This window comes from Gymnodraco acuticeps, unplaced genomic scaffold (genome assembly GCF_902827175.1).
Source record: "Gymnodraco acuticeps unplaced genomic scaffold, fGymAcu1.1, whole genome shotgun sequence".
Taxonomy (NCBI): Eukaryota; Metazoa; Chordata; class Actinopteri; order Perciformes; family Bathydraconidae; genus Gymnodraco; species Gymnodraco acuticeps.
Genome location: NW_022989947.1, coordinates 1689776 through 1716344, shown reverse-complemented (window position 1 = coordinate 1716344; position 26569 = coordinate 1689776). Strand labels below are relative to the sequence as shown.

At 39.8% G+C, this 26569-nt stretch overlaps 3 protein-coding genes across 7 annotated transcripts in view; all 3 read right to left on the bottom strand.

Moving 5' to 3' along the window:
* The window catches only part of celf3a (cugbp, Elav-like family member 3a), a 30708-nt gene extending 27402 nt beyond the window's left edge, over positions 1-3306 (bottom strand). The window contains exons 1-2 of one of the 2 annotated variants that reach the window (XR_004568455.1): positions 1885-3306; positions 913-1065 (exon numbers count right to left, since the gene is read on the bottom strand). Coding sequence is in view for 1 of the 2 variants with exons in the window: in XM_034210283.1 (XP_034066174.1) it covers positions 913-1057 (145 nt within the window). In the remaining variant the exon portion in view is untranslated. The remainder of the gene's footprint in view (positions 1-912; positions 1066-1884) is intronic. The other variant, XM_034210283.1, reaches the window with a different exon arrangement.
* Positions 3307-4884: 1578 nt separating this feature from the next.
* Positions 4885-18335, bottom strand: rprd2a (regulation of nuclear pre-mRNA domain containing 2a). Of its 4 annotated transcripts, XR_004568454.1 has the most exons (12): positions 17857-18335; positions 14354-14483; positions 13877-14028; positions 13419-13471; positions 13187-13313; positions 12904-13079; positions 12385-12727; positions 10660-11067; positions 9998-10180; positions 7851-9879; positions 5171-5341; positions 4885-5061 (listed from the first exon to the last, which is right to left on the bottom strand). XR_004568454.1 is itself a non-coding variant. In XM_034210281.1 (11 exons), exons 1-11 carry the CDS (start codon positions 18029-18031, stop codon positions 8075-8077), a joined length of 3522 nt encoding a protein of 1173 aa, XP_034066172.1. In that variant the 5' UTR covers positions 18032-18335; the 3' UTR covers positions 7225-8074. The 4 variants fall into 4 exon arrangements, 3 of the variants coding, with proteins under 3 accessions (XP_034066172.1, XP_034066173.1, XP_034066171.1); XM_034210281.1 differs by lacking the exons at positions 4885-5061; positions 5171-5341 and having other exon boundaries at positions 7225-9879; positions 10660-10833; positions 10864-11067; XM_034210282.1 differs by lacking the exons at positions 4885-5061; positions 5171-5341 and having other exon boundaries at positions 7225-9879; positions 10660-10893; positions 10924-11067.
* Positions 18336-18937: 602 nt separating this feature from the next.
* Positions 18938-23146, bottom strand: ciarta (circadian associated repressor of transcription a). The gene is made up of 6 exons (XM_034210272.1): positions 22930-23146; positions 21638-21907; positions 21470-21545; positions 21278-21356; positions 21011-21164; positions 18938-20599 (listed from the first exon to the last, which is right to left on the bottom strand). Exons 2-6 carry the CDS (start codon positions 21905-21907, stop codon positions 20255-20257), a joined length of 924 nt encoding a protein of 307 aa, XP_034066163.1. The 5' UTR covers positions 22930-23146; the 3' UTR covers positions 18938-20254.
* Positions 23147-26569: the final 3423 nt, after the last annotated feature.

Sequence of the window (26569 nt, the reverse complement as noted above, 5' to 3'; positions counted from 1 at the left end):
CCGTCTAAAATAATAGCTTTTTTTTCTCCTGCAGTTTTTAATTGTAGCATCCAGAGGTAGGCGTGAACGGAAACCTCCCAGCATCAGAGGGGCCATTATCTCCTGTGTGTTTTACACCGTGCTCAACAATGTTTACACATTTCAATTGTTGTTACAGAGTTCGTTAGCTCCCCAGTGTGTGTATATGTTGAAGAGTGACTCAGGCGGAAAAGTGTTTTGACCAATAATGTAAAAGTTGTTCAGTCACACTGAACTGCAAACTGCTCTCGACACTCAAGGTTTGGGTTTGTAGAAATATAATAACATTTTATTCTTAATGTGTGTTTGGTCTTTATAAAAGAGCTACCTCTTGTTTTCTTTCTCCTAGTCTGTAAAGTATTTTTAGAAAACTCTGGGAATCACTTTATAAGACTGATGTATTATTAACTAAAATGATATAACATTTCAAAATAAAAAGGTTTTCTGTGGTAGATGAAATTAGGCCGAACACAGTTGAAAGAATTTAGTGTGAATCATTGCCTCATTAAAAAAAAAGAAGTCCCGGCTGATCAATACTTTAGTCAGTCCATGTCTAAAAGATTAAACATTTAAGACATGTAATATCTAAAATATTTATTTAATAGTCAGTCTGTGAAACGTGATGTATCAAACTTTTAACCAACTAAGCTTTCTTTTATAGATCAATGGTGCTTAACATCCGGTTTGGCCTCAGAGGGGTCATTACAAATGCCCCAGAGGGACAATGTCTAAGTGAATAGCTTTAACCTCTGATATTTACTGAGAGTAAAAACCTGAGGACATATGACAGATATTTCAAAAACATGCCTCATCACTATATGATTAGACTAAATAAGCAGTATATTCACCCCAAAGATTGTGTCGATTGTGAGTAATTGGCCCTTTATCCCTCACCTTTGTGCATCCCTGTGTATTTGTCCTTTATCACCGTCAACTCATAGATCTTTCCAAACTGCTCGAAGATGGGCTTCAGGTCCTTCTCCTCCAGGTTTCGGGGGATTTGCCCGATGAAGAGCTTAATTGCGTCAGGCTCCTTCATTGAGAAGTCTAGGGAGGAATAAAAAAACACACACACACACAGCAGGAGAGGCGGTCAGGAGGAGCAGACAGGAGCCTGCGGGCTTAAATTCACACTGCACAGGAGGTGCAAACAGGAGGCCGGGGATGGAGGTGCAGATGGGAGCTTTCAGTGGAAATGGGGGGGGGGGGGGGGGGGGGGGCTGTAATAACAATTTCTACACCCTGTAGTCCAAATGTGCTAATACATTTTGGGAGTTTTAAACATTATTATCACAATGAAAACATAACATTATATTATAGTCTGAGATAATCATGTAAATGGGTTAACATCTCACTAAATTACATAAAGACTCTATACTCTCTCTGTTAACTATGATTTTTAAATTGTAAGTATAATTTATGTAGTCATTTATTGCAACTACACATCGTTTTTGATACTATTTGACCAGCTGAAGCAACTTTGTTTGTTGTTGGCATTAAATACAAAATAAAAGCATCTAAATAACAGAAAATGAAATTATAATCTCATAAATTTCATATTCTTGGAAGTAGATGGACATTAGGGATCAATAATCATGATTGATGGTAAAGAGCTATGTTTGCCTGACATAGCCATGAATATAAATACATGTGGTATCGTAGTAAATAATAGTACACAGTGCACTGATATTCGGTCTAGGCCGCCTATAAGCCCCAAGAGAAACATGACAGTGTCTGTCATCACAGCTGGAGACCTGCGCTCTCTTTGTCGAGACACGGGTTACAACAACAATGACCCGAACATGATTTTACACATTTTACTCAAAACGAAAAACAACAAAGAGTTTAAAGAAATAAAAATCATACCTGTGGTGCTGTTCGTGGCAAAGACTCGGCGTGATCCGTGGATGTCTTTCTTCGTCCCCCCGCTGTTATTTAGTTATTGAATCTCAATAATTCAGTTCATTTGTCTGTACGAGCGTCTTTGAATCCTGTAACAAGTTAGGCCTACCCCCCTTATAACAACACAAGTAACATCCAGCGACGGTCCTTTATTCGGCATGAGCGTCTTTTTCCAGATGCTCCGTGTGTTTTCCCCCTTCCAAATAAATCTGACGTAAAAATAAACAAATGTCCGTCTCTGCTGAATCAAGAGTGTTGTGAATGATGAATTGAGGCTCCCTTCAGTAGACCGTGGGGAATTGGCAGTCCGGTCGGCTGTCCTCTCCTCTCCCGCTCGCTGTGTGAGTGTGTGTGTGTGTGTATGTGTGTGTGTACTTATTTGACGTCGTAAGCCGGTGTCTCCCTCCTCCCTGTCCATCTCAGCTTCATCCCTCCTCCCCCCGGGCTGAACGAGCCGTGATGTCTGCCGCCAGGGACCGTCGCAAAATTACCAGCCCCGTGTCAGCCGGAGGTAATGAGAACACATGAAATACAGTCATGCCTGCCATGTCATTCTTAATTTGCATGTATCCGTTATAAGGTTAGGTTCTGTAATTACTGACTTGTGTATTTTTTCTCCATCAGACTTCAATATTGTGCACTGTTTCTCTTTTTTGTGGTGCCCTAATCCAAAACACATTTTCTTGAATGGACAATAATGTCTTCAAATACAAGATTATTATAAATGATATACTGTAGCTACCTCATAATAATACAAATGCACTATATTTAAAGATGTTTTATCTATTTATTGGTATTTATTTATGTCATAACCCTGACTAAATACCCTAATGTTGACTATAGGTATCAACTAATGTATGTTAACTTATTATATCTTATGCTATAGGCTATTAGAATGGGAACCATCTGTTATTGGCTAAAATGGTAGTGCAAGGACATGTACTCACCCTTTGATGCATGTTATTCTCTCTTTCTCCTTTCCCTTCCCTGTCTATCTTTGGCTATAATATAAAAACAAGGCAAAACATTATCTTGAAAAAAAAGAGTAGGGGGGTAAGTGGTTCTATTTAATATCATGACATAGAAAACAACCCCATATTAATTTAACAAGCTATTTTTGGCATTAAATTACTCAAATGATAACTATTATATCAACATAGTCATGTCAGATGGGTATGCATTGTTTTTCTATCTGTTGATACCTTGATATCCAAAACAAATGGTGTTGTTTAATAAAAATGTGTCCCACTCCTACCTTGTAGCATGCCCATCTTAATTTTAATTACATTTGTGGATGGCTAATTATTGTCAAAGTTTTGCGACACATCTGTTTTGCATAGCACTTTGTGGCCTTTTGCATTCAACTTTTCCAACTCAGTTGAGGTGAACTTATTTAATATATATATATATATATATATATATATATATATATATATATTCAAAAAATTCCTTTGGAAATCCAAAATGTTTTCCAGGGTGACATCTTATATTAAGTCTGTAAAGTTCAGTAATAGCGAATGGATGCACGGCTAGAGTTTAACAAGAACTAAACCTGCTAATACAAAGAAGCAAACTAAAACAAAGCCTTAAAAGCATTTTGGATGAAGTCATAAAGCTAGGATATGGTTTAAGTTGGATAATGTTAGACTTTAGGTAATCACATTTGAAGAGGCTTAAAGATAGGGCTGTTAAGAAGTCATGAGGATTTTTTCTCTGAGGGATTTATCATATTTTTCGTTTTTATTGTAGACACTAAAAAAGCAGACGGTCCCTGACATCAGGAGATGCAAATCCGCCTTTTGTTCTCGCCGTGGAGCTGGCCCTGGTGCTGAAATGGGTCTAACTCCATTCGTGACACGTTATCCTGAGAGTCTACAATATTTCCTCTCCTATTGAAAAAAACAAACATTAAATCAATTAGTGAGCTCTTAAAAGCTGGGACCGTGGTTTTACATAGCAAGAACGCACACACACGCCCTGAGTGAAATCTCGACAGCATGTAAACAATGAGCCCAGATGACACGCAGGAGGCTGCACACACCCCACTTGCGCACACGATGACACTTCAAAGGAGTCACGATTTGGTTCTGCGTGGCTTCCGCAATATTAAACGTGTTTATTTAGAAAAACACAGCAAACCCCTGATCCAGGATTGAATCGTTAAATCCTTTATTTACAACAGGGGAGTATCTCCTCGGCTTGTCTCTAATGTTAACACCGCCATCTGCTATCAGTCACTAAATCCTGTCTTCTGCCCTTCAACCCCAATATAAGCCTATACCGTGCGGGCAGCCAACCGAACATGCATTAATGTTTATATAGGAAAGCTGCGCCACGAGAACATTTGAATGAGTTTTAGTGTCACTTTCACAATGGATGTAATTTTTTTAAGAGTGTAACCAACAACGACATCTGGTGACAAGCTGCATACAAGCGTGGACAGTGGTCGTGAATATGTTGCACTAGGTAGAAGACATGGCAAAAGATTGTTTATTATGGGATTTTTATTAAGTGGCATTTCGTGCTGTGGAATTGGTGAAAGTAATATATAGATAATGTGTTGGTAGCATGTTGTGTCATGGTTGAGGTGCAGCTTATCTTTATTAATTGTTGGGCAGTTCAATCTCTAACACAGCATCCATTACTTTTTTGGTGTCCTAAAAACTTGTACTTGTTAAATAGAAAAAGTGTTAGTGCAGCAAGGTAGTTCTTCAACCTGTATTTTGAAACAAAAGAGTAAGGCACATTACAGGACTAAACCTTTTCAAAGGAAATACTTCAAACACATGAATTATCTCATTCCAAAAATTTCCCGCAAAATATTTTTTTGCTTTTTCAACATTTTGAGAGAAATGGTTCTGAAAGGACATAAAACAGCTGCTAATTGTGAGAATAAACAGACAACACAAACTTGTTTTATTTTAAAGAAGGAACAATAGATCTTTATTTCATAACAATGTGCATTCAATGACAATTTCTACATATTGCAGGTGTATAAATCCCTTGATGTAGTGGAACTCATTGAGATGTTGTGTGTATGAGTGACACAATATATATAGTTTAAGAAGTATCCAATAACTCTGAATGTACTTACCCACATGGGCCTCTCTGTTCATCCTCCCAGCTCTCCTGAGATTCCCCCTGAACACAAAGAAAAACAGAGACAATTTCAACATTTTATTTCCCCTCACCTTTGTATTGATTTGATTTCCTGCTAGTGTCTGATGTATTAAACTGGAGGCTCACTCACATCTCTCACATGCTGCACAGCATTCATGATAGAACAGAAGAGCCAGGAGCTGTGCAGGATTCAAAGAGGAGAGCCACCACAACATCAAACCCCCTACTCCTCTTCATCATCAGTTAACATGTGGATAAGGTTCCCATCACATCAGACACATCAAAGTGTGGCTCTGGATCCCTGAGGGGGACGACAGCAGGAGGGAGGGAAGGAAAAGGAAATAGGTTAGAAATCAAGGGAAATTAGATTTGTCTAAGGAAGTAAACATTATTTCCATCTCAGGATACATTATTAAACACACATCTGAATTATCATGGCATATTTCAGCACGTGGAGAACAATAAACGATTTCATCAATCTCAGTGAAAAAGTATAAAAACATCTAGATTTTTTTTTTTACAATGGCTGCCATTCGTCTCACGAAGCAGGCTGATAAAGTGAAAGTGATCCTGGAAAGGTCTACTGACATCTGGCGACGGTTCACCCACATTTACAGCACTACTTATTATCAGTAACGTTTTATTATATGACTGATTACTTCGTCCCGACTCCTGCCTCGTAATAATAGTTTCTGTAAAATAAATCCGCACTACTTTATCACGCACAAAATCAAAAAATGTGTTCAAATCAGCTTTTAGTTCGTTTTTTATAATTGTCTCACCGTGTGCTGCACAGTTGCACGAGTGTTTTGTAAAACATCGATCCTAATTTCCCTGAACAAAGGCTATAATGATTGGAGAGCAGGTCCTAATAAAGGTCAATCTCACCCAAAATAATGAATCACGTAGTTAGAGCAATTAACGGTGAAATGTGAAACTTCCGCGTCTCGTTTGAGTACGAGTTAACCATTTATTTTTCAACACATCGAAATTCAGATAATATAAAATGTAACATATGTGATTTCTTTTTCTTAAATCGTGACTAAGCACAGTTAAAAGAGCTTGGATAGTCTAAAAATTCTATTTTGATAAATTTCATACGAATTGATTTATTCTAAGAGCATCAATTAAGTGAGTGATTAATTATCCAACAACGAAGTAAGGTGTTCAAGTCCAAAATATCCAATTAACATTTGATTATTTTTGCAAATGAATTAACCAAGTAGGACTTTAATGCCTGTTAGGTAATTGCCTAATCCATCTTACTGATGATCACTTTGGCTTGCAAACTTCTCCCACTGAAGGGTTACCTTAAAGAGGCAGAAACAGAAAGCCCTCTACTGTGCACTGAGGGAAACAAACACGTGTTCCATAAGGGAAACAATGAAGCCTCGACTGGAGATGTGTCCATTACACCCCCAGGGCAGATAGAGGGAAGGATTTCAAACCAAATAGAAAGCTTTAAGGCTCAACAAATCTCATGTTATCAGATTTGGTTGAGTTCCCACTAGAAAAGCAGATTCATATTTTCAAAGATAAAGAACAATTGAAAATAACAAAACGCAACAGGTTTAAGAATAACAGACATAAGAAATAACAGAATCAATGTATAAGCCCTGTAATCAGTGGAGAATAATTTAAGCTTAATAGAGTCCACTGAAAACAACAGTCTTAGGCACATTTCCCTAATCATCCACTAATCTAAAAAAGCAAACTTTGTGGAGAAAATACTACGAAAGCAAGTTCACACAGGTTAAAGTAACCTCGGTGTGGACAATGTTTAAAGTTTTTTTTTAAATAATATTGAATTATTTAACTAGAGCAGACTTTTTTTTCAACCTATGGTAATGTTAACTTTTCTTTACAAAATGGCAGCATTTGAAGGAAATGCCTTATGATCGACGTGTTACCATTTGGATGCAAGTTAGGCAGATTTGTAGTCCTTGAATGATTACTTTTACCTCTCTGGAATAATATTGCATGGTAACAGCAACCTTTTTAAGACATAATAGAAAACTAACAGTGGATCAAACCCTTCCCTATAATCTTATTCCCCATGAGTCTCAAAATAGTAATGAGTAATTCTACAAAAAGCACTGACACACTCCGGTGCTGCGTACAGACGATGACTAATAGGGGCAGTGGTGCAACAGTCTAAGGATCAAAGGATAAAAACAACACACATTTTTCAAACTCAGATTTTTATTAGTCAGTACAAGTAAAACGAAACTGAAGACGATTTTCTTCATCCCCTCCAAAAATGCACTTCTGCGTCGGAGGCAGAAAGAAACTCACAGCTCTCTCCTCCTTTGAGTAGTGTGCCGCTCTCCGAAACCTAAAGCTATCGCCGCAGGTATCTCACGCACAGGTGGAGAAAGCATCGCTTCACAAATATATAACATTCGGTGTAGAAACAATGCAAAAATGTTTTGCCTAAAATATGCGAACGAGAATCGCAGAAGGAACATAAATTCTATAACATATTTCAGACCCAAAGGGATTTAATTTAAATTGAGTTTTTTACCAAAAGCTACTTGAAACTGCTGATTTGAAGAGAAGCAGTCAAAACTGCTCACTGAAAAAACGATATAACAGCAGAAACATTGCACCAACTACATTCTTTTGTTTCTCTTTTAGCAAAAATAATTATCGTCGAGTTCAACGTCCGGTATGAGTTAACCTACACTTGAGCGCATGCACACACGCATACCATGCACACACTCAAATGACGCTCTAATCCACATTTAATGCAATGCTTCATACTGGAGGAAAAAACACAAAAAGTGAATTATATATATATATATATCCACCTCTTATTTTCTTTCATCTTCTGTCTTCACTCTTCCGCTCAGCAGCCCCCTCAGAGCCTCCTGGTGTCTCTTGTTCTCCTGCTTTATTCTTCGCCCCTCTTCTGGTATCAGCTGAATTCATTCCTGGTGACCACCTCTGCTCTTTCATCCACCTAGATGTTCACAGGTGTGGAACTCTGACCCTGCCTTCATGACATCCAGTGAGCTCAGAGCTTCATGCCCACTCAGTACCGTGGGGGTTGAAAGGGTCTTTTCGGGGGGAACATTGGACCAGGATGTCCGCCTCCTCTTGGACCAGGACGTTTGCCCCTTAACCTTGGACCGGGGCCCTGGAACCGAGGAAATGCTGCATGTGGGGGTCCTCTGGGGTGTGGGTGGTGTGCTGGGTGAGGAGGCCGATGTGGAGGCCGTGGTCCAGGATGACGAATTTCAAGATGATGTGGTGGAGGTGGTCTCCTGGGAGCGAAGTGCGGAGGACGGGGGCTGTGGCCCTGGTAGTAAGGGTCCTCTGAGGCCGAGAGAGGGGGAGCGGGGGGCCCTCGAACTCTGGGGTAGTGCTGCGGAGGGTTACCTGGCCTGTGATAAGGATCTTCTGGGTGGGGGAAATTGTCTTCTTGAAAGAAATGGGCATCATAATGATCATGATGGCGGGGGTCATCTTGGTAACCCAGGTCGTCTGGGTGAGGGGGGAAATCCTCCGGGTGAGAAGGAAGGGGTCTGTCTAGGTGAGGATGGAAGTCTTCAGGGTGAGGATGGAAGCCTTCAGGGTGAGGATGGAAGTCTTCAGAGTGAGGATGGAAGTCTTTAGGGTGAGGGTGAGGTCTGTCGAGTTCATAGGGCGAATCATCAGGATGGAACATGGATTTGTGTTGATGGTCGTGGACGATCATCCCGCTGATGACACTGTCGCCTCGGGGCCCGATTGCCTCCCCCGTTCCAACGCCGGGCCCCGGTTGCTGCTGCTCTGGTGGCATCATCATACTGCTGTTCCCAGAAGGAGGGGCGTCTAAAACTCGAGGAGGGGGAGGGAGCATTGGGACAGGAGGGAGGGTACCTCTGAAGTAACCAGGGGCCGTGGCGGCGCCCTGCTGGGGGGCCAACTGTTGAGGTTCCCGAAATGTCTCTGTTTGGTACGGATAAAGTCCAGAGGAGTTGTGTTCTCCAGGCCCCGTCACATTGTAGCCTCTGGGTTGCTGAGAGTTCCCCCCTTGGTAACTGTCCCCATACCAACCGCTTTCACTCCCCCCCTGAAAGCCTTTCATTGTCTGTGTGCTACCGACACCACCTGGGGGTCTTACTCCAGGCCCCGGCCCTCCTGTTTGTGCAGACATCTGCTGGTAGTGAGCATCGGGGGCGGCCATGCCATGCTCCGAAACGTTGTGTTGGCCGTAAGGGTACGGCTGGTATGCCTGCCCGTTCTGAGGGCCCCCCCCAGGCTGCAGGCGGGCCTGCTGTGGGGGATTGTTGTGCTGACTGCTGTTCTGGTATGCTACAGGAGCCATGGTAACCGTATCTCCAATCGATGACTGATTTGTCTTGGAGGTGAACGGGACCACCACAGGCTCGTCCATTATTTCATCTTGAGTTGGGGTGCTGCCGCCCTCATCCCGCACTGGGGTCCCGCCCTGGTTGTCTGTCCCAGTTACGGGGCTGAGGTTGTCCGCTGCTGCCACAGGCTTTGTGGGAAGACTAATGCCAAACGCATTGAAAGCCGGGTTCCCCTGCAGGAAGCTGTGGATTTTAGACTCTAAGCTATCCGAGGACAAGGCCGGTGATTTCTCTGTAGTCAGATCCATGTCCCGATGGAGAGCCTGGACCAGAGCAGATGCTGCATTTGAAGTCTTGGGCGAGGCTTGGGAACTCAGACTCAGCCTTTCAGTGGCGCTGTGTGAAGAAGGCACAGGTGCAACAGGCGGGAGAGACGGGCTCTGAGAGAGTGCTGCTGACGCGGATGTGGATGACGGAGGGATTTTTCCTGTACTGGACGAGACTGAAGAAACATGTGGGCTGCTCAGAAGAGAAGAGATACCTGAGTGAAGAGAGAAGAATACAGAAATGCCCTTTAAGCAAACATACCTCTTTGAATGTGTGATATCAAATAAAATATGTTTTTATTTTCAGACTAAACAAGGACTCCTTTTTCTCACCCCCGAGGCTGCCTCTACCCTGGACTTTGGAGAGAGCGCCCAGGATGTCTGCAGAACTCATGTCCACCTTAGAGAGGAGGTTCACCAGAGAGCTGGCTTCATGGGGGGCCACAGGGGCCGCTGGTGGACTCTTCAATGAGGAGGCAGCAGGGGAGGCTGCAGGAGGACTCTCCACTAATGGCCCTATAACACAGAGAGAGATACAAGGTGTTTTAACCGCAAAATCCCTTAAATATAATAATAGGATTTTGGTAACATATTTTTAATAAAGAAAGAAAATATTTGATACACCACACATACTATGTCTTAGAGATGCATTTATTACAATTTTGTTCCATTTCCTTCATTTTTCACTACGTATGGCAGCTGATGCTGACTTGTGGCCAGCTGTGTTCATGTTGTTCCACAATGACTTATTATGTATGGGCTTGCAGGAGTAACAAAGTGCAAGCTTTATTTCTTCTTCACTCACACTGAAGAACTCCCACACTGACGACATTGTGTGTATGTAGCAGTACCAGTATTATGTCACCAGACTGGTGACAATCGCTTTGGAAAGTGGCCAATCAATCATTGCATCTTTACTTTGTGTTACATTTGATCACCATTTTACTTTTCTTTTACAGTTTTCAAATAGTGTTTCAGTAGCCACCAGCACTCACCTGTGTTCTTCATGACTGCATTCAAACTGTTGAGGATGGAGCCAATTTTACCCAGGTCCACACTTTCCACTGCTGCACGAGGCACTACAGGAGTCGCGGCTACAGGAGCCGATGCTACAGGAGGCGCTGTTACAGGAGGAGCTGCTACAGGAGGAGCTGCTGCAGGAGGAGTAACTGTAGGAGGAGTAACTGCTGGAGGAGTAACTGCTGGAGGAGTAACTGCTGGAGGAGTAACTGCTGGAGGAGTAACTGCTGGAGGAGTAACTGCTGGATTACGTGCAGGAGGAGTAAGTGCAGGAGTAAGTGCAGGGGGCGGGACCTGTGTGACAGGCTGCTCTGGTGCCACTGCTGCCTCTGCTTTTAAAGAGGACACCTTTGGTTGGATGGGGCTTTCAATCTGGTCCTCAACTGAAGAGAGAGATACAGCAGAGAGGGAGAGAGAGAGTTTTGATGCGATCAGATATGCACTACATATAATAAAAAAGGACAATTATCTCATGTTATTTTCTAAATAGGCAACACAATCAAGTTTGTCTTTGCTGTTTTTTTAAAGCGCAGTTCATTTATGGGAACGTAGTCCAGTTATTTGTGAAAAATAAAAATGTATTACACAGGTTATGCATCTAACAAGTTTTAATAAAAACATTTGATTAAGTATAGAAACCAAGTTAAAGAAGGACAGTTCTTATCTCGCATAATTTAGAAGGAAAAATAGTATTACACAGTCTATAGATATTACATAAAATGTTGAAATAATGTAGGTCTTATAAAAGAAACCTCAATCAGCTGACTATGTACTCAATACATTTCTCCATTATTTTGTTCAAAATGTCAATAAATAGTTCATATCCAGTTCCAGCTCAGTATGAGTGGATAATTGAAAGCACAATCAAACGGTTAATATCACACAAGAACCAGTATAACAATAACATCTCTGCAAAAGGCTTATATAATGTCCGGCAGTGGCTCAGTCAGTAGGGGCATGGACTGGGAGCTGTAGGGTCGCCGGTTCAAGTCCACGACCAGACCTAAAATATGGAGTGTGGACTGCTACTTGGAGAGGTCCCAGTTCACCTCCTGCCCTGCCGTGGTGCCCTTGAGCAAGGCACCGGACATCCCCCCTCACTCCAATTGCTCCCTGGGCGCTGTGCAATAGCTGCCCACTGCTCCTAGTACTAGACTCCTGGTACTAGGATGGGTTAAATGCAGAGAACCAATTTCACTGTGTGCTGTGTGCTCTGCATGTGTGACCATTAAAGAGGGTTTCATCCCTCCTAATTCTAATACAAAATAAATAAATCTATAAACTTTAAGTGCATGTATATACTGGAGAAAATAACATCCAACCTATCAGAGTTTAGTTTGGTATAAACATAGCACATACAGCCTGGACATTTACCTAGACATAAATAAAAGTGGTAAAAAAATGCAGAAAAGTCTGAGACATCTGTAACAATGTGTCTAATTTTAATTAGATGGCTCTACGGGTGGGAAAAGTGTCGTAGGCAAATTGGCTGGAAGAAGACATTCTTGGATGGTCTCCGCTGACATATGAAAGCTGTGACAGGAGCTTTTTTCTTTGTGGGATCTCTGCATGATTCAGTGACTTCACTTGTCTATTTCTTTAACACATTTCCTGCATATCGCTGCCAGAGGCATTCATAGATGTTACATTTAAAGTGAGCAGTCAGTCATTAAGTCCCTCATCAGCAGCCCACTCCTTACCTATAATGCCGCCGCTGTCCATTTCTTCGTCAGAGAGCTCCATGTCCTCCACCTCACGGTTGTCACTCTGCCCGACGGTCTCCATTTGTTTTGGGGATCCTCCCGGGGAGGACAGCGGGCTCGGGGCCGGCGCGTCGGCTTCATCCTCCATCGCACAGCCGTCAAGATCTGGATCGGGGCGGGCCATCTCCAGGTCGTGAAAAGGGGACTCTGAGCCCGTTGGAGAGGGAGCGTCTGCGGAAGGTGAGGGGATGGGAGACTCGTCCATGTCTGGCAGGTTGGCCTTCAGGGAGTCCAGTTTACGCTTCAGGTGGGACACCCGGTTGGCGAACGTCTGGTAGGCCTTGAGAGGAGAAGTAATAGAGTTTCAATGAATGAAAAGCCAAACTAAAATGGACTAACAAATAATGCTAAGATAATTTGAATGAAATCAATGTTTCTAAACTGCAAGCATGTAAACTTAGTTGTAGGTGGGAAGCAAGGGTCGTGATATCTGACACCAAACTCACTGTCACTCACATTAGCAACAATCTTGACCTCCTTGTACTGCATCTCGTAGAAGATATCTGCGTTGCTGAGGGACTGCATGAGAGGAGGCCCTACTTTGATTTGTTGGTCAAAGAACTTGACAAAGTCTTGCAGTTGCGCACTTCCTTCCTCAAAGTCCTTGGAGAATTTCTTTCCTCCTGCCTTATCTGTAAAAATCAAGAATGTAAGGGTGATTTTTAAGGGAATGCAAACCAAGGGCGTGTGTTGTAGGAGGACAGGCGGTACAAGAGTAAAAGATTAGTAGAGCTGGCACCTTTGAGTCTCTTGAGGGCATCAGAACTGCAGATGTCGACTCTCATCGCTGCCAGCTGTTTCTCTCTCAGGTCTAACTCCTCCAGAGACTTCTTGTACTTGGACAGATCGTCAAACAGAGCCTGGGGCTAAAGCAGAGAGAGCAGGCAGTGTCAGACCATCAGATACAAGCATTACTGTTAAATAACAATGTTCCAGTTTAGGTTGGTTTAAAACTTGAATGTCTTGCTCACCACAAACTCAGCAACAATCTTGGACTGTAGATCTGCTTTAGACTCGACTGGAGCTTTAAAAAAAAGAAAAGAAGAAAAATTAGATATTACATTAAATTCAGTATTTGGATAACAGAATATAATATACATGTTAAAAATGCATGTTCTTGCATATTTGCATTCATTACAAAATGAAAAGCGGTACCCCCCAGTGGTGCAACAGGAAAGGATACATTTGTATTCATAAAAAAAATCCGTAAAAAAAAAATTGTAAAAATAAAAACAGTTAGGTGTGAAAAACGTTATTTAGCATTATTTTAACATAATGTGACCAAAGTGGAGGGAAATCATGTGTATACAAATCAAATGTGAGTCAAGATCTAACTAGAATTTTAAATTAAATCAAATGCAAGATTGGCACTGTGGTCAGGTTTTTTTGTTTTAATAAAACAAATTAAAAAGCTGAATTAGGCATTTACTTTTTTGCTCCACGGGGGTCTCGGGAGGGGACTCCTCTTTGACTAAGTTGCTCCTGAGCTCAGTGATGAGGGTCCCTGCATACACCCCCCTCTCCTCCCAGATGGAAAGGATCCTCTCCACAGCTTTTAACACCTTTGGGTCACCTTCAGTGCTAGAGAAAGAAGGACAGAATAACTATGAGGGAGCGCAGAGATTTATGTTGTGTTGTTTTAATGACATTTGTGTTTTATATGTGAGGCTTTTCTTTGAACGAATGAAACAACAAACGAGGACAAAGCTGAAAAACAAAGTGAGAAACAAAAGGGGAAGACACGATGAGGTAGAAAAGAAGGAGTAGAAGCTAAGAACAACATAAAAAAGACGTATTCAATATTATTGCATCTAATAATCTGTACATTACATCAGGACTGTCTGGCATACAGAATAAAATAAAAAGATATAATAATTGATGAACCCCATCTCTAAAAACGACTTACTTGACCAGCAAGAAGGCTTCAGGGAGCATCTCAGCGAACGCCGTACGGTAAACGATGGCATTTTTCCTTTTACAGTTCTGAATGACATCGTTAGCGACGTAAAAAAGGTTGAGCCTCTGTGAGGTGTCGGCTGTTGAGAGGAGAGAGACACATAATGTTAGTTAGTTAGTTAGTTAGTTAGTAGGAGCAAAAAATAACTTCTTTTAAAGAATTTCTAAATTTGTGAAGATTTGTTGGGGATTTCAGGATTGTATTAGTTCTGTCTGTTTGCACATAGGATTCAATGTGATTTCACATGTTAAACCAGTGCAAGCATGATACCCAAGTTCTGTTAGGACACCAAATTGTTTTATTTAAACTTTACTGACTCACTAAACATTTTCCCAGAACACCGTTTCTTTCATTGCCTGAAAATTAAGAATCACACACAATTGTCAATCGCATAAACCATTTAATTAAAATTAAGAATCGTACAGAGTATTCTGTGTCAACTTAGATTACTTTGAAATGGTATTCAAATGAATAATGACAAGCCATTTAAATGCTGAATAACTCCACTTTAATACCATGCAATTTGTGCAACAGATACATTTATTAGTACATAACAAGATCTATGCGAAAACTATCTCGTTTGAAATAAATACATTTTGATCAGGGCCCTTCTAAACATTAACTGTGACCGGGGGGGGGGGGGTCATATCTTTGAAATCACAGCCCATGCGTTTACGCTAAAAGGCAATTTGCCACCAACAAAGTTTCCATTGACTTGCTTAAATGCATCATGAGAGGATACAGAGAAAAACACAATGTCCTCCTCAAAGCACAAACTCAGCAGTTACAGCTTTTTAACTACAAAATATAATGTATAAAAGCTGTTGCAAACCATCAAATATATAAAGTTACTCATCTACCCACAGTGTCACTTATTTTATTAAAAACATCATCAATAAGTATTGCAAGTAAAAATGACAGTTACATGCTACACAAACATGTTGTAGTTTAAATGTGTGATGTACTCGGTAAACCAAAAGCAGAGACGTATGTTAGACTGTTCTCCGTTAAACAACATTTGAACTTTCTGACACACATTTCAAAACACGCCCAAAAACAGCAAGCTGAGAGAAGGACAGACAAAAATAACAGAAGGCCAAATCTCTATAGACAGGTTTGTAGGAGTACATCTGCAGCCAAACAGCCAACTCAGGCATACACGTAGTCAAAACAGAAATAGCTCATCTGAAGCCATTGATTGTGGGTGTGAAAATGATAGAATGGTTTGGAACATTGGAATAGTGAAACAAAATGAAATGCCCTTTTATAAATCACAGTAAATGAAAGTGTCCCATTTATTTTTTTAAAACAACAATTGTTTTTATGATAGAAAGAAACCAGAGAAATCCCCCTTGTTTAAAAATAGGAAGCGGTACAGGTATACAGTTGTCTGACAGTGTATTTTGACTACTTCTGCAAGAGGCAAAATACATTAGTAAATACAAAAATACTACTGGATAGTACATGAGCTGACAGTCTCCTGATACATTTTTTTTTTAAACAAATCTTCTATCCAACAGCACAGAGGAAGTCAAAAGGAAGCACAGATTACCGAACTATTTTAAATAATGTGTGTGGTTATATTTTGTATATTGGTGCACCTTACATATACGGTATGTTCATTATCTATGTTTGTTTTACAATTGTTTACTGTAAAAACATCACAAAAAAGGCTATAACAATTTCCCAGAGACAAAGGCAACATAGTTGACGTGATTTAAATAACTAAAACCTGTAACTTGGTCTTTTTCAGACTTGTTAACATCTCAGTCTTGACTTTTTCAATTATCTTCTGAAAATCTTTAAGAGAACTCAAACAATGAACAATGAATACACCCAGCCTTTTGAATCCAATTTGTGAAAGACTCACTCGTGCAGAAAACTCAAGGTGTAAAGTCACATACTGTCTAATATATTAGCAAAGACTCATCAAATACATCTTTGACATATGCTCAATCAGATACACAACTACATCACCTAGGCCAGCAAGCATCAAATTAGGAAGCACACAAAGCTGGAGCGTCACAGAGACAAAGCAACTAACCCAAGCAGAAACACAGACGGAGTACAGACGATTGCCTCAGGACTTCACTGCCATACCTACACTGTAGCTACTAGCTAACTGTGCACGTGGAAATAAAGCCTGGATTCTTGAAAATCTTCAATCTTCATCACTAAAGACAAAGATGGAGACCCTGTATATCGGTATTCTGCTATGATGTCAGGGTTTTCAATGCAGTATTTTCATATAGCATACATCTTTTCTGGCTCCTGAAAAAGTATTTAAAGAACATTTTTTGAACAATTTTCATTACTTATTCTGTAAAAAATAGGATTTGGTAAGACATTTGTAAATGTAAATTTGTATCATGTGCCTAAAGCAGAAATATTTTAAGCTATTTTTTGCTTTACTTCCCAGATTTACCATTATTCTTATGCATCATTGATAAATAAAAACATTTGAGTGTTTCTAATGTTGCAAATAACCTTTAGTGCAGTGCCATGTGTCATCATATATCCCCCCGCTGAAATAACAGAAAGTGCATTTTTATACTTCAGTCTTTGCATTTGAGTGGATTAGTGAAACTGAGCGTATTTACAGGTTCACCATGCATTTGCTAAATCTATCAGTCCCTCTGCGACTGTAACGTAAATCAAACATCAAAAGAAGGTTTTCAAGTTATTTTAGTTGTGCCCAGCCCAACTAATATATCATCAGTTAAAAGAGAGCAAAAAGAAGAGGATTGCACGCTCATGTACAGCAAATGTTTTGTTAAGATTAATAAAATTGAGTAAGCCATGAAATCATGAGTCAGTTCCCTACAAAGCAATTTTTCAATACTTTTTCAAAAGAGGTGATCATTAAACCAAATAAAAATACTATCTAAGAAAAGTGAGTTTAAGTCTATGATTAGGAAACATATATAAAGGAGCACAGTAAAAAAACTGAAATAATAATTTGTGAAACGTGTGCAAATGATTTGAGCACACAGGTCATTCTGCACACGTATTTGTCTTATTGTATCCAACTGGCTAATTTATCACTGATGTCAAATCAACACTTAAATAAGACTTAAGTTACACCTGGAGTAAATTCACAAGCTACTCTGCAGCATACAAGCTAATTACAATTAGCTGCATCTTTGATAACACTTTAATGCCTCAATCATAATAAAAACATGTCATATTATTCTGAAATCGGTCAATCTGCAGAATGAGTACTTTTACCATTGATCTTTAAGTTTATTCTGATGCTTATACTTTTGAACATTTTGATTGCAGGACTTTGACAGAGTACTCCTACACTCTGGTACATCTACTTCACCTCAAGTATAAGATCCGAGTACTTCTTCCACCGCTGATGAACGTTTCCATAGCAATGTTGTCAACAATAATATGAACAACAACACAATAACATCACTGTGACGTCACAACATAGTAAAGGTACTCACATTTCTTCAAACACTTCATCCAGTGCCGCACAATCAGGCTGTGGTACTTCTTGTTGTCGATGCACCACGTTGACAGTCCCTGTATTGAGTCCATGGTGTTGGACACGCTCTGAAACCTTTTCCCCATCGTGGACTCGAAAGAGCCGCCAGAAGAGGCTCGTGCGCCCGCTGCCATGTCCGGAGGAGCTCGCGCTGCTCACTACCATTCCAAAAGGCAAACTGACGTTAGCCGGGGCTAGCACTTAGCTTAGCATGCTATCTTAACGTAGCACAAACATCCCTTTCAGTACACTCTTAGCTGCTTTTAAAATGTTATAAAACACTAAATGCTCGGTATGCTGTTTTCATAGATGTCTTAGTATATTACTTATCCCTGTGTGTCTGTGTATGAGCGCTAGTAGTTTATCAAACCTAATATTTAAAGGTAAAACTTAGCGCATTGAGACATCCTAGAGCACTGTTTACTCCTCGCTGGTGGAGGGATGAAGGACACTTCCGCAAACACGACATCATTATGGCGCCACCCAGTGCTACGGAAGGTAATAACTGATAGCGCCACCTGCTGCATCCATGGCTGTGTGATAGACAAGTTAGTAAGAATTCATTTGTGCGTAATTTATGTCATAAAATACGTATGTTTTCTGTGTGGGGTCTTAATTTACTGTAGTTGTTAAAAGAGAGAATAGTTCGTGATTAATACGCGTTTTAGCTCAAGCAGATGTGTTCTTTTTTAATGATTTTTTTTATCATTTTGGTTTACTGAAAATTGTGCATATATGGGGAACTCATTTCCAATGCATTTTACTGTATAAGTGTTAATTTATCATATGTATACATCTTTATTTGCAAGATACTGTTTCAAAGTTTTCAGTGTGCTCTACCAAAAATAATAATAGACTTTAAGTGTTTAATTAGAACAAATCAATGAACTGATCAATTTGAAAAATGAATTATTAAGTGTTCGATTCAATTTGCCTCTAAGTCATGCACTATAAGAAAAAGGAAATAAAAAAATACTAACACCTGCCAACACAACAGCTGGCAAATAATGAATCAATATTAAAGCAAGACACCTTTTTTTCATCCAACATGTGTTTTTAATTCCAGAAAATCAACAGACACTGAATTTTGATGGACATCATTAATTTAATATATAAAAATATGTGCATTTATCAATCAATCATCAATAAAGTAATTCCATTAAAAAAAACAAAGAAATACCCACGACAAAGAAAACTTGAAGATGTACAATTGAGAAATACATTTTTACTCTTCTTTTAGTTTTTCTATTTTGAAAAAATAAAAGATCCTAACACTAGACTACAACTCTCCACAACATTTTAAATAACATCACTCAGAAAAGAATCTTTGCATTTACACAGCACCACATTTGATACATAAGATAGTGACTCTTTGTATGATTGATAATGATATTTCAGGCAAATGTATTGTTAGGTTTATGTCTGTCATATAAGTAAGGCTGACTGGTGTCAAACCACCAGAGATGAAACACCATTCAACATGAACGATATCTGATTTATAATATGGTGAAAATGGCTGAATGCTTTCAAACAAAGAAAGAGTTCAGGAATGGAAGTTCTTTTGTTGTATAAATATATGTGCAACTCTTTGATGAAAGGTGTACATTTCCTCTGTATCATCCAAGATGCAATTACATTTATTCCAAATGTACAGAGAATCAAATACAATATGTTTGCTTCATAGTAATGCAAAAGATGGCTTAAAATTCATGTAATAAAACATATTTTTGACAAAACTAATTACGAGTAGTATTAAGTATTTATTATCGATCAATTAGGTTTTGATATTTCCTCAGCAACATTTGAATCTGTTACCATCATCTATTTATATTTACAAAGAAATACAAATGTATGTGTGTTAACAGCTCATAAATAAAGTGGTGAAGTAAGGTGCGATATGATATGATGATGCAAAATGGTTTGGTTTGGCACGTTGTTTTGCAGCGGCTACATGTCTTTGCACCAACACGTTACATTCAATAAGCTGGCAAATTATATTTTTAACCATCCTAAATTCTTTATTAATATATTTAAATTGTTGATATATTATTCCTGTTTTTAACCAGTGTTTAAAGCATTTCCTACATATTCTCAAAGGTAAATGACTGCAAAAATGATACTCTTTACAGACAGACGATACACATTTGCTTGGATTAGAGATTAGAGTGCATTCAATCCAAAATTGCACTGGACATTCAGTGGTTAATAAGTGTCTCTTTGCATTTCTATTCCTCCTCTTCCGTTTACATGCCTTACAGCCAAAAAGGACTGGCACTGTGCCAAACTTAATCCTTATGTAATTAAGTCCGCCCTATGGCAAGCATTCAGTTGCACCTCCATGTGGCAGCAAGGTCAGCTCAGGCCAGCGAAGTGGAGTCAGCTGTGGTCAAGATGTCACTTGAGGACACGGAGCTGTCTTGTGTAGCAAGGCTTTCACAAGAGGGCAGAGAAACCTCAGACTGCCCTTGACTCTCATTTACCCCTCTTCTGCTTAAAGTGCAACTGTTGAATGTACCCGTGTGTTCCTCAGCTGGTGTTTGGGTTTTGTCCTCTGGACTTCTCTGTTTTTTGGGTGATCCAGGAAGACAAGTGGAAGCGGTGTTAAGTGGGGTCGCAGCCAAGCAGCTCTCATGTTGATTGTGCGTGCGCTTGGTTGGGATTTTGCTGCAGTCTTCGGGGTCTGACCAGCTCAGCTTTCTCTTCTGGAACAGAAAAGAAACACCAAAAATAAGAACCATAATAAACCAAGGTCTCAAAGGAAAACTACAGATCATTTCACCTTCACCAGATTTAAGAAACCATTCTTATCAACTGAATTTTGACAGCTATTAAACCAAGAAAGACTTAGTTAAAGCTCGCAGTCTTTGCATTCTCTGCTGAATATTATCTTTAAGTGTCTTATATCATTCACCAAATCTTTAAAATAATATTGTTTTCATTCTCTTTTCATCTAGTTTTATCAGTGTTGTTATAATATATATTTCAAATGGATGCTTGTTGGTTCCAAACAAAACATTGTGTCAAAAGTTTAGTTTCGACATTTTAACATCTCAGGGTCATGTGGACCATGCACTTTCATAGGTAGCAAAGGTGACATCTAATATGACGCTCACCTTAACGGGCATGTGGAGCTGATTCTGTCTCCAGTGTGGTCGGAACGTGGGCGTGGGTGTATGGCTCGGTATTACTTTGGACTGAAATTCCACCCGAGGGAACCATATTTTGAGCATCATCTCTATCTGCAGCAGGTTTTGTAGGTATTTCTCACTGCAGGACAAAAATAGTTCAGGGACAAGCATTAATGACAGGACTCTTTATGTATGAGCATGCCAGTGTCCCGATTATTACGATGATAATATTAGGCTTGCAGCTAGTCTTACCCCATTTCTGGCCTCTGCAGAATCCCAAGTATTCTCTGCAACCTGTCTATTGCAACACTCTGCTGGAAACTTGATAGACCTGCAACAATAAAAAAAAAAGTAAATCCAAATGTCAAAACATGTATGGCACTGTAATAACAATACAACTTTGGAGGTGATGGTCATAAAGTTGAATATTGCACAAACACATACCTTTGTCAAATCTTCCAGTTTTCAGTCCGTGCAGAAGCTCAACCAAAGGACAGATAAACCTCCGCAAATCTCTAACCTGGAAGAATAAGAAGAAAGATTAGCTTTACTAATTAAGTTAATAAAAAACCCACTTATAACAAATATTAGAATCTTTTGGCGGGTTCTCACTTTCTGAGCGAAGGCCAGGTCCCCTGGTGTTGCAGGAGATGAGCCTAACGTGGCATCAGCAGGAGAAGAGACGGGATGCTTAGTTTTTTCAGGGCAGCGTGTGATTCTTTCATCCCCTGAGAGGGACTTGTTTCCTCTACTGTCCCCTTCTCCCTCTGAGAAGACATCTGCTTCATCGTCAGTCTGCTCACTCTCACTGAAGAGCATACTCGAGTTGGAGGACAGCGAGTCATAAGATGGCCATTTGGAAGAACTACCCAAGGAATTCATCTGTGGACACAGAAAGATAATAATGTCAAAATACAACTCATTCAGTTCAAATTCTGGGACTGGGCTAAATCAAATAGGGTTACAGTATTACATTATTAGTTAACTTTGTACTAAACGAAATATGTTGATGTCTTCCAGTAAAAAAAAATATTACATTTTTTTTTTTTAAAGAAATGTCCATCCCGTGCTACTGTCTAAATGAAAGGTCAAAAAATATCTTCATATTTCTTCTTTTTAGAATACATTAAACATTGTATTGATGTACCTTTTGGCAGTATCACGCACTATACAGTCTATGATCACGCATCACCAATTAGAAATGGTGTTTGTTGCCAATAGCTGTGATGTGTTCACCAAGTCTCAGTAGAATATAATCGAGATGAGAACAAGGCAAACGATACCTTTTGTTATCATATCATATCATTTCCATATAGAAAGAAGGCAGACTAAGGATGGGCTACTGTAGGACTAAGCGTTTCCACTTTTGCAGTTTCACCATGAGATTCTGGTATTCACTGTAATTTAAAAAAAAAAGAGGCGAGCGTCCGTGTCTGTGCACGTACACCACGGTTCAGGACACTTGTCATCTGGGAACAGATGCTTACCTCCACTGATTACCTCATGAAACTTCAACATCAATAACACACCTATAGCCTCAAATATGGTTTGAGATTAAGTCTTGTTTTCAGAATGTTTTTCATGACATTTAATTTGATAATTTAAGACAACATAAGTATAACGTGGTTGCTGGTTACACACTATTTCTTAGTTTAAGTCAAACAACAAGCACACACAAATATAAAATATGACCTTTACATCCTTAACTATTAAGAAACTTGATATTGTTCATTAAGGCTACCTATCCTATATATCACAATGTATGAAAGTGCGTCGATTCTGATTTTTTTTTAATGACAAATAAAGTGACTACGTATCATATTTGAACTAACAATTTAAGAATGGATTTTGACAAACAAAGTAGCCTACGTTCTGTAAAACAGTTGTATGGAGAAAAGTATTACCTTAAGGTTGGAGCAGAAGTTGATTCAGAAAATCGGTAAAAATAATACAGCTCCGCGAGAGAAGGCACGTTTAACTATTTTGTCCAAGTTAAACAATGACACTCCTTACAGATGTAACCTTCGTAGAGATAGATGCGTAGATACAGTTTAGACCCTGCTCCTTCTTCTACTCTCTGTTCCTGTGTCGTCTACTTTATCAGATACCCGAACCTGTTAGAAAATGTACCCACGGAGCAAAACACGGACGCTACACGTGCAGTGCATGCAGTGAGCCGCGATTGGCTGAAGGGGACTCGCGCTTGTCCCTCATTGGCTACAAAGGTTGACCTATCAGCAGCATCCGCAGCGCTGATTGGCTGGTATATGCGTAGATGCCGACGCACCTTGCTCTGCCGCACGTGTTGGTGGTGTGGCTGCTGGTGAAATCGAGATAAACAAGCCAGCACGCGGCAGATACAGCATGTGCACGACATTTTAGTATGCAAATCAAAAGCATTTGGCCTGCTTAGCGGTTAAGTTACAATACTTATGTTAGAATTAACTGCATGATCATGTCATTCTGATTGGGGTTTTTCATATTATTGACCTCACTCGTTTTACAATTTTGTTATTTTTTATTAGTAGCCTACCAATAGTCTTTTGCTGTTACTCTTTTCGCTGCTATTGGTCTGGCTGTATTTTGAGAGCAACACAATAAAACACTGCACATTAAAACTGATTGTGAATATGTTTGTGTCTACTTTCATGTAAAGTTGTTTTTTATTTCTCAAAAAAATACCCACTGATTGTAAGACAAGCTAGATATGTGAACACAAATCCTAAGGTGTAAATAAACATGAAATTATAAAACAATTTTAGTGGTCAAAAGACACATTAATTTGTACAATTCAACAATACTTCTATGGCAAGGAAGCCCTTTAAAATCCGTCCACATTATCCCAAATGATCATAAAAGTAAAGTCATTAAGAAATTCCAGCAGAAAATCAACGCATATTGTTTTAAGCGCATTTGATTTTGATTTTTGATTAAATGATGGGGCGGTGGTGGCGAAGTCGATAGGGACTTGGCTTGGAAGACTGGAAGGTCACCAGTTCAAGTCCCGGCAAGACCAAGTGCTACCGAGGTGTCCCTGAGCAAGGCACCGTTCCCTACACTGTTCCCCGGGCGCCGTTCAAAACACACTGCTCCTAACACAGGATGGGTCAAATGCAGAGAAACAATTTCCCCACGGGGATTAATAAAGTATATCAAAATCAAAGAAAGTAACGTCATTAAGAAATTCCAGCAGAAGATCAACGCATATTGTTTTAAGCGCATTTATGGCTGTACATTTAAGGAGTAGTGCACAACCCTTCAGCAAATTAAGCCAAATGCGACCTCCGAGACGTTTATGAGATGATGCATCATAGGCCTATCAGAGGAAAGATAGCTTGGGACACAGCCTTACATATTACCATTGCAATTTGCCAAAGAATAAATACCTTTTTGTTGGATACAAAAATAAAATGCTGTTACCTGCAGGAGCCTGAGGCAAATACTTTAATAGCTACCAAGGTTGCTTACAAAACAACAGCCATATGGTCATGATGATCATAATGTCAAATGATAATTAGTTTTATTTGTTCAGGGAACAAGTAACAGGTACTGGCAAGGCAGTCAACCCACTGACGAGACTGGTATGAAATACATTTATAGTTTAAACCATATTGAATTGTAATTGCTACACAAATTACTTAATACAAGTTGCCCAGAGCTCCCAAGACAAATCCGTTTCCAAGCATTCTCACAATGGGTGATTATACAGTACAGTATCGGCAGATCGAAGATGTTCCTTAGATTGTGTGTTCTTTTTTTATCAGGAGATCTATGAAAACAGGCAGGATTCATGTTCCTACATTTAGCTTAAGGACATTTTGTTCCAAGATGTTTTGATTGCAAAACAGATATTTGTATAGATATGATCAGAACAAACAGCTATCAGGTGAAAGAGGAAGTACAAACAATAGTGGCAAATACTGACAGGTCTTTATGCTGCAAAAAAGTACATGCAAGTTTGGTTGATGATATTGAAAATAATTAAGAATAAGAAAATAATTCCTAACTCATTATGAAGGTACACTATTTTGCATTGGTGGAGATAATAAGTTAAAATTGGCTTTTCACACAAGGCACATTTATGAGTGGTCATGGATTGTGGCCATCTCTAAAAGCCGAGTCTCATATTAATTAGACATTTGAAATTAGACAACATTAAAGTGTAATACTGTTGCTGTTGGATATGTTCAGGGAGGACAGAGAATTGCTGGCCGTGTTTCTAATCAGGTGTGATCAGGTTTTTGAGTGTACTGTACAGGTAGCGGTCAAAAAAGGTATTTAAAGCAGTGATGTGCTTTCCTTCTGCCCACATGTTGTTTGTTCTGTTCCAGTGATAGGAAAGTGTCAGTGTTTTTGAATGCGAAACTTGGGAAAGGGCCAAAAAAAACATTTGCAAGTTTCACAATCACAATAATGCCCAACCTGTTTGTTATAACAACACATCCTCATTCCCAGGTCGGCCTATGTTGACGTTATGTCAAGTCCTGTGTCGGCTTTTTCCAACGCAAGGGGGGGCCTTAGCGTCCATTTTCAACGCAAGGGGGGGCCCTTAGCGTCCATTTTCAGCTTTCCGGGATGTCCATATGCTTCTATGGACGCTCATGGAAGCACGGCATTCGTTTGTGTCGGCTGCCCTTAAAGGCAATGTGAGCGTCCATGCTCATTGGATAACGGAGAATTGTACACCCGGAAGTAAGTATTCCCCTTACTGTCGATTGATTTTACAGTGATATCTGCACTACTCATCGACTAAAAAACACCAGATTATCCTTGTTAATTACACAACATTGATTGGTTTAAATTGTGTGCAATGCTTTTGTATTTTTCCCCTTCGATTCGGAGAAACAAATATTTTTTCGGAGTAAAGGATGGCAGAAGACACTACACTACCCAGAATCCCCAGCTATCGTTTGGACTACACCATGTGCTCTGTTTGACAAACCCCGTGATAGTCCTCAAGCTCTGTGATTGGAGAGTGTGCTCCGAGGGTTACGCCAAGCCTCGAACGGCAGACTGTCCAAAACTGGATTTGAACGGGACCACCGCGTCCCCCCCCTCCCCCACCCCGTCCCCAGAACTACACATGCTGGCTATTCTGTTTCGCAACATGTTCTCTATCTATGGCACGTCTCTACTGGGAGTTGTAGTTTTAAAAGACGTTTTCGTATTTCCCATAATAAGAAGTTGCCAGTATTAAACTGTGTACATCCCTGGAGGTTTAGGGGATAGGAAACACTCACATTTAAAACATATAATTAATAAATAGGTGAAAATTGCTTGTGCCCATAATGGGCAGCATTATGCCAGCTAAGGTCAGAAGAGCTTTATTTAACAGCTGGTCTTATGTTTGTGACCCCTGTTGTTAATTGATAACATTACATTACATTAATTGATAAGCCTGAAACATGCACTTGTCAAGGTTCAGAGGCACATTTTGCAAATATGGCAGTAGCCATCGATCAGCTTAAGATAAGATATACTTTATTGATCCCAAGTTGGAACATTTGCGTTACATCAGCATGTGTAACAGTTAAATATGCAGTG

Bases quoted from the DNA above. Each gene is read 5' to 3' on its own strand.
- rprd2a (XM_034210280.1), bottom strand. From the start codon at position 18,031: ATGGCAGCGGGCGCACGAGCCTCTTCTGGCGGCTCTTTCGAGTCCACG. The intron at 13,314-13,418 runs GTGAGCAAGACA...TCTCTGCTTTAG, and splicing joins AGATTGTTGCTGAGTTTGTG to CCCCAGGCTCTGTTTGACGA. The intron at 11,068-12,384 runs GTAAGGAGTGGG...CTCTCTCTTCAG, and splicing joins GGACAGCGGCGGCATTATAG to TTGAGGACCAGATTGAAAGC.
- ciarta (XM_034210272.1), bottom strand. From the start codon at position 21,907: ATGAATTCCTTGGGTAGTTCTTCCAAATGGCCATCTTATGACTCGCTG. The intron at 21,546-21,637 runs GTGAGAACCCGC...TTATTCTTCCAG, and splicing joins ACCTGGCCTTCGCTCAGAAA to GTTAGAGATTTGCGGAGGTT. The intron at 20,600-21,010 runs GTGAGCGTCATA...TTTCTGTTCCAG, and splicing joins AGCTCCACATGCCCGTTAAG to AAGAGAAAGCTGAGCTGGTC.